General features: G+C 33.0%; 2 protein-coding genes and 1 long non-coding RNA gene across 7 annotated transcripts; 2 read left to right on the forward strand and 1 right to left on the reverse strand.

Annotated features, from left to right (window-relative positions):
* Positions 1-1,288: 1,288 nt before the first annotated feature.
* Positions 1,289-9,561, reverse strand: LOC108863610 (pre-mRNA-processing protein 40B). Of its 5 annotated transcripts, none has more exons than XM_018638099.2 (29): positions 9,470-9,561; positions 8,830-8,969; positions 8,287-8,355; positions 7,877-8,200; positions 7,659-7,805; positions 7,499-7,575; positions 6,788-6,857; positions 6,630-6,682; positions 6,465-6,522; positions 5,945-6,372; positions 5,777-5,846; positions 5,572-5,691; positions 5,426-5,494; positions 5,280-5,357; positions 5,018-5,104; positions 4,881-4,915; positions 4,675-4,780; positions 4,253-4,333; positions 4,078-4,170; positions 3,959-4,012; positions 3,755-3,871; positions 3,565-3,663; positions 3,249-3,287; positions 3,082-3,174; positions 2,757-2,864; positions 2,608-2,656; positions 2,309-2,427; positions 1,831-2,106; positions 1,289-1,598 (listed from the first exon to the last, which is right to left on the reverse strand). In XM_018638099.2, the coding sequence occupies exons 2-29, from the start codon at positions 8,860-8,862 to the stop codon at positions 1,467-1,469; spliced, it is 3,084 nt and encodes a 1,027-aa protein (XP_018493601.1). In that variant the 5' UTR covers positions 8,863-8,969; positions 9,470-9,561; the 3' UTR covers positions 1,289-1,466. The 5 variants fall into 5 exon arrangements, 4 of the variants coding, with proteins under 4 accessions (XP_018493601.1, XP_018493598.1, XP_018493599.1 ...); XM_018638096.2 differs by having other exon boundaries at positions 3,240-3,287; XM_018638097.2 differs by having other exon boundaries at positions 2,309-2,402; positions 2,592-2,656; positions 3,240-3,287.
* A 2,334-nt stretch (positions 9,562-11,895) lies between these two features.
* LOC108860059 (uncharacterized) lies at positions 11,896-12,888 on the forward strand. The gene is made up of 2 exons (XR_001950583.2): positions 11,896-12,561; positions 12,625-12,888. It is a non-coding gene; the product is annotated as an uncharacterized LOC108860059 (long non-coding RNA).
* A 3,978-nt stretch (positions 12,889-16,866) lies between these two features.
* On the forward strand, positions 16,867-18,159 carry LOC108836291 (agamous-like MADS-box protein AGL62). Its single transcript, XM_057011314.1, has 2 exons — positions 16,867-17,190; positions 17,647-18,159. The coding sequence occupies exons 1-2, from the start codon at positions 16,867-16,869 to the stop codon at positions 18,157-18,159; spliced, it is 837 nt and encodes a 278-aa protein (XP_056867294.1).
* The last annotated feature ends 61 nt before the right edge of the window (positions 18,160-18,220 follow it).

The following is an 18,220-nucleotide window of genomic DNA, read 5'->3' on the forward strand; positions in this document are numbered from 1 at the left end:
TGCTTTTATCCATTTTGATGTATGGTTTATTCTTCTTCTTCCTCCTCAGCAAACTCACCTTTGACTTTATCGTCTCCACCAAGCTCTCCAAGTGTAGTCCCATTATCAAGCAGTACTTCTTGATTTTCTCTGTTTCAACTAAGATTGGAGAGTTTGTAGTTGCAGCCCCTCAGACATAGTCCTGCGTTTGTGTTTTTGATTGTTATTACTGTAAAAACATACGTTACGCTACTACTTGGAGTTCTTTACCCTCGAGGCTTGTTTTGGTATTTATGGAACATAATGTGGGAAACAGGGCTTTGAGGTTGAGATATTTTCGAGATTTGCCACTGCTTGTCCTTATTTGACTTTACATTTTAATATTTGATTAGTCTTATTTTTTATTTTTTTTCTTGTGCACCTAACATTTGATTAGTCAACTAGATTTGTTATCGCATTTGCTTTTTTTCAACAACCACATTTACAATCTATATAATTCATTTACACACGCAACAAAAAAGAATATCTTATCAATTTTTTTTCTTCTTCGTCTGCGTTCACATGGTCTACTAATAAAATGAGTTATGGATACTATATAAGATGCTGCATTTAGTGCATGGACGTTGTCTTTATCCAGACGTATATAATAATGTGCAGCATGGACGTTGTCTATATCCAGACGTATATAATAATAGTACGGTTTAAACCTGGTCTCTTTGAAACGGTTAGAAAACATGCAAAGATAATAAAAATGAATTAGAGAAAGACGACTTTAAGTAATCCCTCTGTTTCCTAATAAACATTATTTTAGATTTTTTATTTTATTTCAAAGTAAATATCACTCTACAATTCTAATATAATTTTTAAATTAAATCTAATTTTTATCTTTTTAAATAATCAATATTTTTTATATAAATCATTTTATTTAATTAATCATACATTAAATAACGATATTTTAGTCGATTATATAAAATTTTTAATCTCCATAAAAGATGTCAATGAAAAGTAAAAAGTGTCAATGAAAAGTATCAAAGTGAAGAGGACCCTAACCATCGGGAATCCATGGTCATTAAAATTTTAAACTTCAGTTTTTATTTAAATGCAAATTTCTCTAATGCATCTTTGACAATAAAATACTTCAATTTGTTGTTCATTTCTAATTAACTGAAAAGTTATAAGGCTTGATATAGCAAATAGTCTTCCCAGGTGAATTAGAACAACCGGAACCTTGATAACGCCACTAGACCATATTTGTAGTTTCAGTTTTGAACCCAAGAGGATATATATAAATTCAACAAAAACGGTAATGAAACAAGGAAAAACTCCTACTCATCCATCTCTGATTACGTTAAAAGCTGCAGCTCGGCTTTGACAATTTGTTTGTGACAAAATAGTTTAATGGCTTCAAAAAATTCAACCCAAGCAAATTAGAAGCCTAACATCTCTCCCAATTGATGGGAGTAGATATATATATATATATATATATTTTAATACCTACCACATTCTCCATCTTCAAGCTCCTCTTCCTTTTCCGCACCCTTTGTATGTTGCTCGCTCTCTCCCTCTTTTCTACGCCTCTTTTCCCTGCCTTCATCCTCTGCTTCTAGCACCAAACCTCGCTGCAAATTGCACCACTCAAAGAGTTTTAGAAGCTTGACACTACTATATGTAGCTAAACAACCTAATATGTCAAATGGTTTTAGAAACCTAGCTCTACACTGACTTCAGTAAATTATAAAAACTAGGTTTATCAAATCATATATTATACACAGTCTCTACACCAACGGTTATTTTTCGATTTTTATGCATCTCTCTCCCTTGAGAATAAGGCAACAGAGTAAAGAAGTGTACCTCTTGTCTTGATTTCTTATGGCCACCACCAGCTTTATGAGATTCTTTGTAATGGTCCGTCTCAATTTCCTTCACGCTAGTATGTCTTTCTCCATGTCTACTGTGGCTATCTCTTCCTGATCTTCTACCTTCTTTTCCACGGAGTTCGTCCACATTATGGTTGTGATTATCAGCTGAACCTTGCTTACGATGATCTCTAATGTCTCTTTCTCGCACTCTGTCCTTCTCTCTTCCGTACTTATCATTCCCCTTGTAATGTTCCTCTCTAACATGTTCCTGCAGTAATAAAACAGTCTGTGAGCTTGCGGGCTTGCGGACATGTCATTGCGTAATAGCTGAATCATCTATAATAAAAAACTGCAGTATGCTAGCATGCAGTTATGATTGCATCTAAGACATAAAGACTCTTAACAGACTGAATTTACAACAATGGAATGACATACTAAACGAAGTACTTTGAAAAATCACCAAAAACTACCTTCTTGTTCTGTTTGATCCTTTTTGCTTGCTCTTTGAGGTGCGAAAGGTAATCCTCGAATGTCTTCTTCCGGAAGCTCTCGTCTCCTATAGAACTACATACAACAAGTAAACATATAACTGATGATTAGCTTTAAAATACCTGTTCAACGATTACATAATATAACCGTATTAGAAAGGACCCAATTCTCCTGAGATTTGAGAAGGATGTGGAATAATAGCAGAAAAAACAGGGTCCAGTCATGGGCTCGACCATGAAGGGTTAGAGTAACTGAAAAACGTACCGGAATTTTTCACTACCTTCAACAAGATGCTTAGAATCCTCCCAGGATGAAGAGGCAGTTATATACTGCACCAAAACTAATAATCAGGGCGAAAACAAAACCACCACCCAAAAGTTCACCCATCACAAATGATTACATAGGATCAGAACAGATAGATTCCAATACCTTGAAGGAGCGAAGCATATCCACCAATTTCTCAGTATTCCGAGTCTGTTTTCTAGCTTCCTTCTCTTCCTTCTCCTTTGCCCTTTCCAGCAAATCATCAAAAACTAACTGCGAAGCATCACGAAAAAAAAAGGGTTGAAGTCATATCCAATGAGACTCTGAACGTAATATGGTGGCAGTGAAGTGAGTTCCTTTGTACTATTCTACAATGAGACTCTGAACGTAATATGGTGGCAGTGAAGTGAGTTCCTTTGCACTATTCTATGTACACACATCATCTGGAACTACCATGAAAAACTAAAAGTGAAGGCAAATAACTAGAGACCTTTAGTTTGACGTCAGGAATAGATGGGAAACCGATACCCTCAGAAACTGAGACTTTGAACTCATCAAACGTCGATCCAGCGGATAACGTTACCTGGAAAGAAAACGAGATCAAAACACCAGTAAATCCATATATGCTTACAGAAAGAAAACACGTACCTTTCTCACCTTCAATACGTCCTTTATCTGAGATTTGAGCTCATGGTACTGTGAAGACAAAAACACGTAACAGATAGTTAGTTAATTCAGGAAATGAGGGCCACAAAAGCACAAAAAGAATAAATGGAACCAGAAAACCCACTACTCATAAACCAATAAGAATAATGCTACTATAACTACATAATGATACAAGTTACCTTCTTTTGAGAAACAAAAATAGTCTAGAGACCGCATAGCAGTTTTGCTCATCATTTTAATATCACAGTCGCTTTCAAAATATCTTGGAAATATCAAATTAACACGAACAATGAAAAGGATCTAGTACCTTTCTTTTCAAATCCTCAACAGCATCTTCAAATAAGTCTTTTGGAGTAGCTCCAGTGGAGTTCGATGCGATTGCTAAATATACAGGTAAATCTTTGACCTGAGATGCAGTATCCGTTTTGTATCAAAAGCGTTAGTTTAATACTTGAAATGAAAAAGTTATTATGTGCCACATTCAATTTAATTTTAACCTTCATTAAATAATCACGCCAACTAGTTTTGGCAGTAAGATCTCCTGTTGCAATATGTTCATCTATCAGCCCACGGAACTCATCACGATGCTTTCGCTCTGCTTTTTTAATTTCCTCCTGTTGTCATGAATGGCAGATATAGGTAATGTCCAATAAAACAAACAAAGAGCTGCCAAATACGAAAGATGTCTAGTATCCAAGTACCTTTTGTATCTTCTTTCTCTCCTCTTCTTCTCTTTCCAGATCGCGCAGATACTCCTGTACAGCACTTTAAATTTAGCTGAGTGTGGAATTCGAAGATAGTACCTAATCAATGAGCTGACCTGAAAGATTTGTAACTGATCAATTTTCTCAAGACGTGAACATCTTTCATCCACTTCTAGGCGGTCCTGAACTTTGCGCCATTGGCTATTAGGCTGAAGAGAGAAAAGGGTCAGAATAAATTAGCAGAAGACAGTGTTAGAGATAAGAAATAGAGAGGTAATGAGGTATAATTACCTTGATGAAATTACAAGATTCCAAAAACTTCCTGTATTCAGTTATGTTCCGCTTGCGATCCTCAGAAGCTTTTACCCGCTCCTTACAGAATCAACCACAAATAGAACAACAGAACAAATCAAAGGTTAGGTCCTTGAACACCTTGGAACAATTTGATATTTGGTCCTCGCAGAGCTAAAGACGCACATAGAGAGAGAGGTCTACACTTGTATATAGTAAACAATGAACATCAGATTTCAAATGAATAACCAAATTTTGATTATATAATTAAGAAGTCTCAAATGACCACTTGATGAGAATTTTGCGGAGGAAAACTAATTTCAAAAGTGCATGCATATTTACAGACAAGAGATGGGTAAACAAAAAAGGGTAATTACTTTTCGAACTACACAAGAATCAATAATGAATAAACCATACAGTACCTTCTCCTTTAGGTCACTGATATGATCGTCAAAAATATTACGACGGTCTTTTTCTCGTTCAACAACTTTGAAACGCTCATCGTCTTCCAACATAGACACAGCCTTGCTGGATAGAGAGAAGGAATATTATATCACCAAATCAATCGCAATGTAAGAGTTCTAGTAGAGGGGGGAAATAGGAATCAAATTTATGCTGGAGAACAAACCTCCACCGAGTAGAAGGAGTAAGCTCCACGCATTCCTGATAACCAATGTCCATAAAAGGATCAGCGGTATGGAATAGCCTGAGATTGCCCAAAAAGAAAAGGCAGAAATATCAAGAAGCAGCAGATCTGAAACTTACCTCTAACATCGTTTTAAAATTTTCATATCGTTTAATCTGTCTGGCTATCTTTTCCTCCTCTGCTGTTTTTCTCTTTTGAGCTAGGAACTGAACCACAGCAAAAAAAAGTTCCAACAAAGCGCAGTTAACATTTATGACCAGATGTACTGCTTAAGCATAACTGTTCAAAACGTCAAGCGTATTTGATTGTATTACACCTAAACATCGCAACTAATGATAAATTATCTTGCTATCTGTAGAGTAGGTGGTAAAAAGAAGTAACCTCATTGAAGGCTTGCTTCCGCTCTCCAAGAGTCCTCAGAACCCCGTATCTTCTATCATTAATTATTTCTCTCATGGCCTGTGGCAGAATCATGTGAAACTTCAGCGACATGCTCAAAGAACAACTAATAGCAAAAGTTGTACTACCTGTTCCCATGTCGAGTCAGATCCAATATTGGCAGATTTCAAAAGTGATTTGAAGACATCTACAGCTTCCTATATAATAAAGTATAATTAATTTATGCAGACAGATAAGACCAGGAATATGCTCATGGACATGAAACCAATCATACCGATTTGTTGGTATAAGAAAGATTCTCTTGATGAATTTGTTTTCCTTCCGACTGACTGTCAACTATTTCACTATCCACAACATGATTTTGGCTTTCTTTTCGTCCAGTCCCATTACCTTGCTGGAGAGCAGGTAAACAATTGTTATAAACAGATACAGAGGAAATGCATGCTTAGAAGAAATAAACATGGCTTAGCTTCAAGTACATCTGTGCTTTTAGCTGACACGACATCTGCATTTCCACTGTTCTCAGTTGATACTGATTCCTTCTCAACCCTACACGGATAGTTAAAACAAAATTATTTAGCACATGATTCTCACAACTAAAACTAAAACGGAACTTGAGCGAATAAAATTGCTGCAACTGTTAGTACAATGTAGCAGTAGAAGTTATCATCACAGTGGCAGAAGAATTATCAGTTTTTGCAGTATCACACAATTCTGATGTTTTATCTGCGATTGCCTGAACGTGATCAACATTTTCGACCGGAGAAGAGCTTCCAGGAATTGAAGCTGCCTGCTCCCAATCAGATGGAGGAGCTAGTTTCTCACTGGTATTAGATGTGGGAAGTATAGATGGTGTTTGGCTTGGTAAACCAGTCAGAGCTGCAGTCAATGCTGTATCAGAACAAGAAAGCATCTTAGAAGTATCAACCACGTCTTCTGCATGAAGCCCTTGAACAGATGATTTTTCTGCTTGTTCACGTGCTGTATCAGAACAAGAAAGCATCTTAGAAGTATCAACCACGTCTTCTGCATGAAGCCCCTGAACAGATGATTTTTCTGCTTGTTCACGGGCAATCTGGCGGAAAGATTTAAAATTTTACACATTGGGAACAGAGAAATTTGAAAGAAAAACTCAGAAAGGAGACAATAAATCGACTTAAAAGAAACCTTCATCTCCTCAGGCATTGTCCATGTTGATTGCTTGGTAACCTTATTATAAAAATACCTGCAACCATATCAAATTAGAAAGAGATTCAACATAGCTACAGAATGAGATGTTTCTTGTTCATCTGTTGTTTGCTAATGAAAGAAGACCTTTAGTTCCACACTTACTTTCTTCCATCAGGACTTGAATGTTCTTTCCAGTCAGTTTTTGCATCAGCTCTCTGTAACAGCGTATTCACATCATATACATTAGCTATACAGAACTTGGGGTGATTTTAAAGGACCAAAATTAAATACATAAACAGATGAGATCCAAAATAACTCACCTCAAATAGAGTCATCAACTCAACAGGCTTCTCCCAAGTGGACTGCTTCGTTTTCTTGTTGAAAAAATATCTATACCAAGTAAATACTCAACGTCACACACAATATACTTGATACACTGGGAAACATGGAACTAAAATAATTCATTGCACAAGTTAAATGATGACACAATATGTGCCATTAGTTTAGGGAATATGGTTTCTAAAGGTACACGACGATGAATCATCAGGAAATAGAGACAACATAAAACAAGGAGCAGAAAACACTAGTAAATCTTGCGATTTTTAGCACATAAAACAATAGAAATCTACGATTTCATGATTAAGCAAGTAATATGAATGACAAGCACTAGATATTATTCGTGTAAAAAAAGCAAGAGAGAGTTTCACTGAGTGAAGAGATCACATACCATTACATTAAACAGAACTGGTAAGTTTAATAATAAGTTTTCACCGAATTCAAAAATCAAAAGTACAAGCTTAAAAGGTCAAATAGTGAAAACCTCAAACAGAACAAACAGTTCCATAAATCCAATCACTAAGGAAAATATCATCTACACTAATAAAAAACTGTTTTTGACAAAATATTGCACAAACTTATTGGGTGGTTCTCCGTTGCTAGCAGTTTATCTCCTTTGAATGTCAATATGTTAGCTTAGCACCATATATGAAAACGCAAGTAAAACAAAAAGTCACAAGACTTATAACTCTTACCTCTTTCCATCCGCCGAGGTATGCTCAACCCAGTCTGTTACAGCCTCTTGAGAAGGTATAGGTTGAGAAAAATCTACCTTCAAGGCGCAAAAAAAAATATAGAAAAGTTGTAAGCAGAAACAGTACAGAAGGTGGTTAAAATAAAAGACAAGGTAGTAACCTTTGGATTTTCAAATGTTGGATTCATTATAGAAGATGGTGCATTGGCCTGGCTGATAGGTGCTCTTTGTTGTGCTTGACTCTGACTGTGACTGCTTGGTCCAGTGACTTGAGTTGGTGCCCTCAGATGCTCGAAAGAAGTTGCACTCTGTTTGTTCACAAAGTTAGGAACACAAGATGTTCTGTAAATATAACTGTAAAAATCCCTTCATTCATTACCTGATAAGAAAAGAGTGCCCTAGGTCCACCATTCATATTAATATCTGAAGTTTGTACGTAAGGCTCCGGCAAGAAGGTACCAGAAGCAATCGACACATTTGGCTGTAAAACTAGAGACGGATGTCCTAGTGGCACATGTTGCACCTGATTTGATTGGCTAGGTCTTTCGAGCGAATGGTGCATTGACTGTAGTAACTGAGGCGCATAAGATTGAGGTGGAAATCCAATGTTCATCGCTGGGCCACCTCTCCCAACACACTGAAAATTTTGAGAAGCCAAACGAGCACCTTGCTCAGAATGCGGAGCTTGAATGGTAGGACGAAGCTGGCATAAAGAAAAAAAAATCTCCGCGTAAGTTAAGGGTTGAGCTAATAAACAGTCTTCACAAACATAGAAAACATACACATTACCTGAAAATTCATGGATGGAGCAAAGCCTCGAGGCAGATCTATGGAGCTGGCATTCGGATGCTGGAATGGCTTTTCAAGACAAAAATTGCTAATTAGATATATTTAGAAAAATAACACCAATAATAAAAACATATCTAAATCCACTCGCATCTTTTTGAAATGGGCTGAACTATCCAAACAACAAAAAGGATGAGAAAAAAGCTCTGCTGCTGGGAGAGTGTGGGGAAAAGGAGTATAAACAGAAATCTAGTGCACAACTAATGCTTAAGTTTGTAGAAGTCGCATTTTAATTTCTTATCCACGCAATGAAAGGAGAAACAATAAGGGAAACTTGATTTCTCTCTCATTTGTAAACAACCACATCAATATTGTTAATAAGTGAGGATATACCAACCAGTTAAAGGCGCCATGGAAACTCAAAACACCAAAAAAATACCCTAACACCATAAAATTCAATACAACCAGCAGCCTCAAAGTGGAAAGAGTAAAAGAACGAAGAAAGAGCAAAAGTGAGGATGTTCAATAGTTTAATCCTAGGCCTACCTGAATGCCAGGATAGTGTGGGTTATTAGCCATCCTCCAGCAGTATGACCCTCACTGCCACCAAAGAACAACAGAATCTGGCTGTCTTTGCTCTCTGTAAGCTCAGTTGAAAAAAAATTGGAAAAGAACGCTACGTACACCTGTACCATAACCACAACAAATAAAAGGAAAAAATGACATGGACGCCTCTGCAGGTATATTCAGTATGCAAACAAACAGTCATACCCCTGTCTTCTACAGTTTATGATTATGATATCTAAGATGGCCTACCACAAATGTTACCTCCCCCAATACATTAAAAAGGCACAGTTCTCAGCAAACATATGTATTTCGAAACAAGTTCACAACTTGTACTATATCTCATAAAATCGAAATTAATCAGGAGGTTGAAGTTTTCAACTCTAGGGTTTTCAATCTTGCAGATTACAGCTAAATTATGCGGAAACAATACAGGAAATAAAATATATTCAATCAAACTCTACCCAGAAGACACGAACTGATCACCAAACCCTAAACAGATAATCAAACGTACATACAAACTGCTCGGTTGATTTTAATTGACTCCCAGAATTCAAAAAACGCTTCCTAAAGAAAAGCTACGATTCTCGGGAAAGAGAAGGACGGAATTGCGGAAAATTACCAATCGCCGGCGAGGACTCAAGTTCAGAGCGACGGAGCTGCACTTCACCTCCTGATAGCGATAGATTATATAATTAAGTAAATTACAAATCAAAAATAAATAAGAAAATTGGTATCTAGATGGGCCTACTGACCCACAAGTTTTCTGGCCCAAATCGCTACACACGTGGGTATTTCAATTCATTGTTCGAATCGGTTTAGTATAGCTCGGTTTATTATTGTTTAGACATGTGTTCTTTGACCCAAATCCATCCAAGTATTTTATCAAACCAAAATTACTTGTGTCAATTCTATTAAAATGATAAATGTTATATCTAACTATGTATTTTATTTATTTAGTGGAGTATTCTATCAAATTAAATTAATATTAAATACAAATATGATTACAAAATAACTCAAATATAAAAATTATGTTTTTTCAAAAACAAATAAAACAAAAAATATATCCATCCTTTGAATGGATGGACCAGAATCTAGTTTCTAGCTTAATTTTGATTATCAACCCTTCTAAAACCAAACTCTTCACTTAGGTTAATAATATAGTCTAATTTCAGTAACTCATGTTAGAGCATCTTCGATAATATTTTATTTTTTCTTTTAAATGTTATTTGTAAATCAAGAACATTTCTAATGATACACTTGATTTTATATTGACTTGTAAAAGAAGAACATCATTACTGCAGCTGTCAACTGGACTAGAAATGTTCATTTGTCCATATCTAGATAAACATTCATTTTTTTTCATAAATAATGAATGTATTCATTAAAGACCTGACCCATTGAAGATCAAACCCATTATATAAAAGAGACTAAAATTACAAATCAAATCTATTACAATAAATTTTGGCCGAAAACTTGTTTTTGTGGTTTTGGTAGAGAATGGGTTTGGCAAAAAATTATTTCGACCAAAAAGTAAGATTTTACGGGAGAACTTATTGTTACGTTTTCGGCGGAAAATTTGTTTTGTGTTTTTGTTTTAGAACTCGTTTTGTGAGAAAACTAGATTTTGAGAATTTGGCGAAAAAATTCAATGTTTTGATTTTGGAGAAAAAATTGATTTTGTGGTTTTGACAAAAACTTGAATCAGTGATAAAGCTCGTTTTAAGGTTTTGGGAGGAAATGTTCTTTTGTGGTTTTGACTGAAATTTTAATTTTACGGTTTTAACAAAAAATAATTTATGATTTTGAGCGAAATTTTGTTTTTGATGGAAAACTTGTTTGTGGATTAAGGAGGAAAGCTCATTTTTGCAAAAAAAAAAACAATTTTATGTTTAGAAAAATTAATTTTGTGGTTGTTACGAGAACTCGATTTTAAATTTTTGATAAAATATATAATTTCTATAAATCTTTTATTTTCTCCAAGTTTAAATTATGTCAAATCTCTATTTATTTTAAATTATTGGATGGACCATGTTTATATAGCCAAAATCACTTTTGTCCATGGACAAATTAGGCATGTCCTATTTTAGTTTGCATTGTAATTGAGCTTGACCAGAATCGGCCTATTTGGATTTAGACACGGTCGACCCATGTTCAACCCATCCATTTAAGAACCCTAAGTAATACCCCAAATACAAAGAAATACTGTTTGTTTACTTTATTTTTGGAGTTCGGTTTTTTTACAAAGAATAATCTCTCACTTTTTATATGTTTCCATTTTATTTCTAAATAAAATTATATATTATAACTTTGAACATTTAAATGTCATTATATTATTTAAACTCTTAGTAATAATAATAATACTAATGATAATGATAATAATAATAATAATAATAATAATAATAATAATAATAATAGTAATAACTTATACAGCAGTTTTTTTTTCAAAGAATTTCTTACACAATATAGAAAAATCAAAGATAAAAAATTATTTCTCAATTCGAAAGGTGTTAATTGATTATTTTTGAAATCACACTAATGATTATGATGGCTGAAATAATATATATTTCGTTTAGTTTTTATTATATCGTAGTTGTATTGTTTTATTATTACAAGATAAGACAAAAGGGTAAAATTTTAACATTCTCAAAGTTATGGGTTATAGAATAAATTAATAAATAAATATATAACACATATGTTTATAATATTTATTTTAAGAGTAAAAATAGAATATTCATTGTAATAGAATAGTCATTGTAAAAAAATCTATATATATATAAAGTAGACTTTTATGGCACATCCTGCGTCCACGTCGTCCTTGGAGGTGAGGGCATTTCGCGACACGTGTCGTAATGTCATTGGCTCCGTGTTTTTCCCCTGTCTTCGCTATTAATATTTGTTTTGACCATTAGCAACACAGACTGGATAGGCTATCTTATATAATTTGGGCCTTCATACATTTCGGCAAGCCCAATATCATATTGCGAATGGATTTTGAAGACCTTTCTATTACAGTATTAAATTTTCATCTTACTTCGTCTTCCTCATTCGTAACTAACCAATCTCCCCCAGTGAATCTTATTCTTTGAGCGCCGATAAGAGCTCTGTAACGTCTCAACAAATCATAAATCATTCTTTTACTCTAGAGTTTCAGTGATTACTCCACTCCGCCCACTTGAAGCAATCAAGCTACCGCTTCGTCTTCCACCGTAACCGGCTGAAGCCTCTACTATAAATGCCGGACCTTTATGTGATGTTTAGTTCAACTCAAACGATATCAAGAATCATACTTTTTACCAGCAAACGATTTCAATGGCGTCTTCCTACACTCTTCTTGCCGACCTGAAAGCCGTCTGATGCTCTAACACTGCAGCGGTTCGTCTGCTAAGGTTTTGGGAGGCCAGAAATCTCTAAAGTTGCGTTTTGATTTCGTTTTGATTTCGTTTTGTTTTCTAGGCTAATTTGGCTGCGACTAATTTGTGTTAATATTTTGTCCACAAAAATCTTAATCTAATCTGAAAGAATTTGTGACGACGCTCTGTTAAACCACCGCGGTACCGCTTCACTTCCACTTTGGAGTGTCAGGATATAACTTTCTGTAATTATGACATTCCGTGGAGGAAACCCACTATGTCCTCTTCAACGTATCTTCAGTTTTTCACAGGGAGCCTTCTCCAAATCCCTCCATTCCAGTGATCTCATAGATCCCAAAAGGTATTTCTAAATTCTATTAATTTTACTATTATAGATATTCATTGATTTTGTACTCTTTTATAGATGCTCACAGTCAGGTTATTCACTGTATCACACACTTGACGCAACCCTCAACCCGTCGTAGATTATCATTTCCTGCCACACATTTTATTTGTAAAACATATCACTGCTGTAGTATGAGTTTCTTAAAAAAAAATTGTCTTGGCATGTGCACATGTATCAATCAGATGTAGGCACTTGAGGACCTAGCTGGCTTAAGCGCCAATTATCAATGGAAGCGAACCCTCCGGATAGTGCCTGAGATTTGACTTCTCTCTTTCTGTCTCATTATTGAGAGTTTTTATTCACTGCTTATTGGCATTGGCTTATGTTACATTCCTTCCAGTTTTTTTAGAATTTCCAAAATATTGGTTAAACCTTTCCTTCCTCAAGTAGTCACCCCAACCGTTCCAAATAATACATCTCGACAAAACTAACACGTATAGCAAGTGTCTACGTAAGCTCAAAGCCTCACTTGATGGGTCTTCACATATACCATTTGACAGCAAATATATAGAATGTTATCTTAATACATATTCTTATATTTCTCTAGCATTGGTTAACAAAACAACCGGTGGAGTAGGAGAACATATTACAGACTAATCTTTAAGGTTTAAACTAAAAAGAGCTCAGAATTGCTTAACACAATCCGCCTCCGAGCACCTATGGATTTCTTCGTCTGTATCATTCGTATTTACTATGTCTTTTTGTGCCTGTTTCGTTAACCAAATTACATTTCATAAAACTTCAATACAAATACATGTCAATAGACAATATGACTCAAATTCAAAGGTAAAACCACATTTCCCATCACATAATCTTTCTTCTCCAGAATTAGTGCTACTTACCAATGATGACTAATTACTAAATAAATAAATAAAATAAACTACAACACAATTACCATTTCTAATAGTTAATTTACAATAAATAATATGTAACACTAAAATTTATAATAAAACTAACATTCTTATATATAATTAACGAAAATTAATATGCTTAGTCACTAATCTACACAGAATATGAATATTAGAGATAATCTACATAATATTAACAATCTGACGAAAACAAATAGACAATTAATTACACACCTTTAACTCAAAAACACAGCATCCTCTACAAATGGTCTTTATAACAAAATGAAACTAAAAAAAATCAGGAAATTAAATAACTAAAACTCTCCATCAATAAATCATAATCTTATCACTTTACCCAACTTAGAACTCTTAATCACACACAAAATACTCACAAAACAAACACATGTATTTACATTATTTTCCCTATGGAACATCAACTTCACTTTAAGTTCAAAGGTCAACTATATTTACTGTCTTGCATCTATCAACTGTTTATTCTATTTTTAAGTGAATCAAACGGTAAAAACAAATTAAAATACAGGTATTAACAACTAACAAATAAACAATTTGAGCTCACTAGAGAATAAAACGTCCGAACCCGGCGCGTAGCGCCGGAATACCCCTAGTTTGCTCTATAATTAAGTATTCTATTTTGTAGTAAAAAAAAAGAGTAAGAAATAACCAATGAAGATGATCTTAAAGCTTTAAGTACTGCCTTGAACATGGCATTCATGTTCGTCTCTCCCTCTTTTAGTCAGGCCCCCCGCTGTGGAAACAGCATAAGCTGCCGATTAGGCCCCAACATCTATCCAATTTTTTTATATGTACTGTTTATTGATTTTTGTTTACACAGCTGAAACCAGTTTTGAGTGTGGTTCATAACATAGAAGATTGATTAAACTTACTTTTACATTGAGTAATATATTTAAATAGAAATTTTAATATTTTAATAGACAAAAATATTGCTATTACTATCCTCTCTTGTGTTTTAAAAATTAATTAAAAATAAATATAAATATTTATACGGTGTTTATATTTAATAAAATGATTTTCGAATATTAAAATATTTTTAAAACGTGTCAAAATATCTAAAATTAATTTTGCATGTTACTATAATCTTAATATCATATAATAAATTTCAAATGCAATTTGTTTTAAGTATATGGTAATGAACCTTTTAAAAAGTAATATTATTTTTAAAATATATTTTTGTCAGCATAGATTAACTTTTATAAATGTAAATCACATATAGTTTTCCAGAAAAGTTTATTTGCAAAATTCAAAACATTATAAATGCTAAAATATAGAGCAGTTATTTTTTTAAGAGTATAATTATGAGATATAAATTTAAGAATGAATTATTTCCTTATTATTTACCATATTTGGATAAATTTTCATTATAAACATTAAAAATATATAAAATACTAAGAATAATAAATGCTTTTTATTAAATTTTTCAATGTATAAATATAATATTAATTCCATCTCAAATTAAATTATCTTATTTATATGTTTTAACTATGGTAATAATTATATATTCAATCTTTTAATTTGGTTAAATTTCATTAATTGAGTTTTGTGTTGTAATTGTGTTAAGTCATGTCATAATTAGGTAGGATTCATGTCATTATTTAAGTGAGCCGTGTCATCATTCTTTTGTTAGAATGATTATGTTGATGACATATAAACAAATCACTTGGTAAATAATGCATAGAGAATTCGCTCTGATATTTTCCACAGTATATAACATGGCACATAAACAGATTCAAACGGGGTGGTATTTCCATATCATTTACGCACCAATTCCCTATAATACTTTTGAGGTGGCCACACAATCATGCTGCAATGGTTTAAAGTCAATTGTCCTTACTCATCAATTTACTTATAACACTATAACATTATTCAAATACCCCTAGAGTTGGACCATAAAATTTCGCCTACATTAGTTACAGTTGAAGCTAAGAAAAGGGATAAGAGAAAATTATATCATCATTAGTAAATTAGTTATTTGGAGGGATCAAAATAGCCAAGGGAAATAACTAAAAAAACTGTGAATTTAGGAATTTGGAAAGATGACTGGAGATTTCGATGATTATGAAAAAAAAATGAAGTTTTATTTTAAAGTTGACACTAATAGTTCTCAACTCAAAATAAATCAAAACTAATTTTGATTAGAATAATATATGAATGGCCGGTCAACAAAAATAGAGATCTGGCTTATTAAGGAACCAATTTTATTTACAAAACGCATTAATTCAAATATTGACCATTTTCTATATGTTTTAATAATAAATATTTAAATTAATATGCATTTTATATAGATTTGACACTGATTACTTTGAAAAGAAAACTAGGGTGGGTACATGTGAGACTGGGTACAAACAAGATATCCGCATTTTTGATTATTTGTGATTCACTTCGTTTCGTCCTCAGTTTTATGATTCGATTGCTTTGACACTATTCGTATTTCTGATGTCAGAATATCCGGTAAAATATATATTCTTTTAACCAGAGTTCATTTTGATTCACAAAAAAAATAAATTAAATTTCATTTTTAGAAAAGTTTAACACTTCTAAAAACAATAATATTTCATTATAAAAATAAAAATAATCATATTTTTAAAATCTGATAACTAAATAATGAATTTATTGATTATAAATATTGTATAACTTGTATAGATAGAATAATTATATAATACATATCACCAAAAATTGTAAAGAATAGTTATACGATATAATATCAACTTGTATAGGTAAATAGTTGTAACTAATAATATTACCAAGAACCAGCATTACGGATTTTCAAGAACGGAATCTTATGATATGTTAGGAAGCACTTATGATAGCCATTTATCTTTACAATATGTATATACATATGTGTATATATAATTTATATACATATATATACACTGGATCATATCGGATATTCGTCTTTTAAAGTTTTATATTTTTAATTTGATTCGTTTTAACGGATATTTCATATTAGTATTTGTTTTGATCCGCATAGTTATGAATATCCAGATTTTTTTGAATAGAATTAAAACGAATAATGAAAACAATCAAAATTTACAGATGTTTTTCGATCCATGCATGACGCGCTTCGTCTAATCGTACATCTGGCACTGTGTGATACATGTATCCCCAGATTTTGATGCACCGTAACAGATGAAATAACGACGTTACGTCAAAATATCATAAATTTTATTCTAATTTTGATAGAATATAAAGATTTTATTTTGTTACTTAAATGGTAAAAACAAATTCTAATCTAAAAGATAATAAACTAAAAATAAGTTTATTCAAAACCAGTCAAAATGCTAACGGTTGGTATTTCATATTCAACTATAAATACAAGACAGTCTTTAGACTGTTAACACCAAATCATATTCTGTCTTTTCACAGATCCGAAAAAATGGTGAGAAAAAGTAAAGGTCGTCAAAAAATAGAGATGGTGAAAATGAAAAACGAAAACAATCTTCAGGTTACTTTCTCAAAAAGAAGATCTGGTCTTTTCAAAAAAGCTAGTGAGCTTTGCACACTTTGTGGTGCTGAAATCGTTGTTATTGTATTTTCTCCTGGTAAAAAAGTTTTTTCTTTTGGTCATCCAAATGTTGACTGTGTAATTGATCGCTTCGTAAACATTAATCCACCACATCCTCGTGAACACACCGACATGCAACTTAGCGAAGCCCATCGAAATGCAATTGTGCGAGATCTCAACAATCATCTCACTCAAGTAAGTTTTACATTACCACTTATTTATTTTAATTAGAAGATATTTTAAATTTAAAAACTATAGGTATGGAAGATCAATTAATTTACTGGATTATACTATGTTGATTTGTTAGAGTATTTTACAATGTCTATAATACTTTCTATTTAACTATTAAGATATTAACAACAATTGGAAAATAAAATTTCCATCGGTCTTCTGGGATAATAGTCATGATTTCTCTTCTTTAGAATTATTGTCTATTCAGATTTTAAAATGTTTTCAAATACATCTTATTTTTACAAATTTATCATAAGTTTAAAAGGATTATATATGGCCAAGTGCTTATAAAACCGTGAATGAAAGTAATATAGATATATGTATTTTTATTTATTATAAGGATTTAGTAGATAGCTTTCAATTTTTTTTGTTAAAGTACATTTTAATGATGTGGATTTAATTAAATGATATGAAAAACAGGTAACAGAAGAATTCGAAATTGAGAAAAAGAGGAATGAAGAGTTAAAGAAAAAGAGAAAAAATAGAAGAATGCCTGAGAATTGGTGGGAAGAACCTATAGAAAAATTAACCTTAAGCCAGCTTACTGAATTCAAATGTGGTTTGAAAAATTTGAGAAAGACAGTGACTGCTGAAGCCTCCAAGAATCTTCAAGCAATTGTTCCGCGTCATACCTTCTATGCTGGAAGTTCAAATAATGCTGCTTTTGGGATCTGTGATGATAAAGGTAATACCCACACTGATTTAGATGTGTATAATCATCAAAGAATGGTGGCAGCGAATACATTCGCTTGCAATCATCACAACGTGATTGTTCCTCATCATATTACAACACCATTTGGGAACAGTATAACTGAAGGGTTCGCTCCAGAATACAATCAAAACCAGAACCAGTTATGTTTTAAGCAAGAACACATTTCTGAGTGTGACCATCATTCAAATCATCCTCCTCGTTTCGGACATGGTTATTATTAATTTTCGTTTTTTTCCATAAACACAATGTTTTATGTATTGTGCTTTTGTTTTGTTGTTATTT

The sequence above is a fragment of the Raphanus sativus genome, chromosome 5 (genome assembly GCF_000801105.2).
Source record: "Raphanus sativus cultivar WK10039 chromosome 5, ASM80110v3, whole genome shotgun sequence".
Lineage (NCBI taxonomy): Eukaryota > Viridiplantae > Streptophyta > Magnoliopsida > Brassicales > Brassicaceae > Raphanus > Raphanus sativus.

What these genes read in the sequence shown, in the direction of transcription:
- LOC108863610 (XM_018638096.2), bottom strand. Translation starts at nt 8,862, where the DNA reads ATGGCTAATAACCCACACTATCCTGGCATTCAG. An exon ending in AGTTGATGACTCTATTTGAG is followed by an intron (nt 6,683 to 6,787) that starts GTGAGTTATTTT and finishes ACGCTGTTACAG; the next exon opens with AGAGCTGATGCAAAAACTGA. An exon ending in TTGAGGATTTGAAAAGAAAG is followed by an intron (nt 3,288 to 3,564) that starts GTACTAGATCCT and finishes TTGTCTTCACAG; the next exon opens with TACCATGAGCTCAAATCTCA.
- LOC108836291 (XM_057011314.1), top strand. Translation starts at nt 16,867, where the DNA reads ATGGTGAGAAAAAGTAAAGGTCGTCAAAAAATAGAGATGGTGAAAATG. An exon ending in TCAACAATCATCTCACTCAA is followed by an intron (nt 17,191 to 17,646) that starts GTAAGTTTTACA and finishes TATGAAAAACAG; the next exon opens with GTAACAGAAGAATTCGAAAT.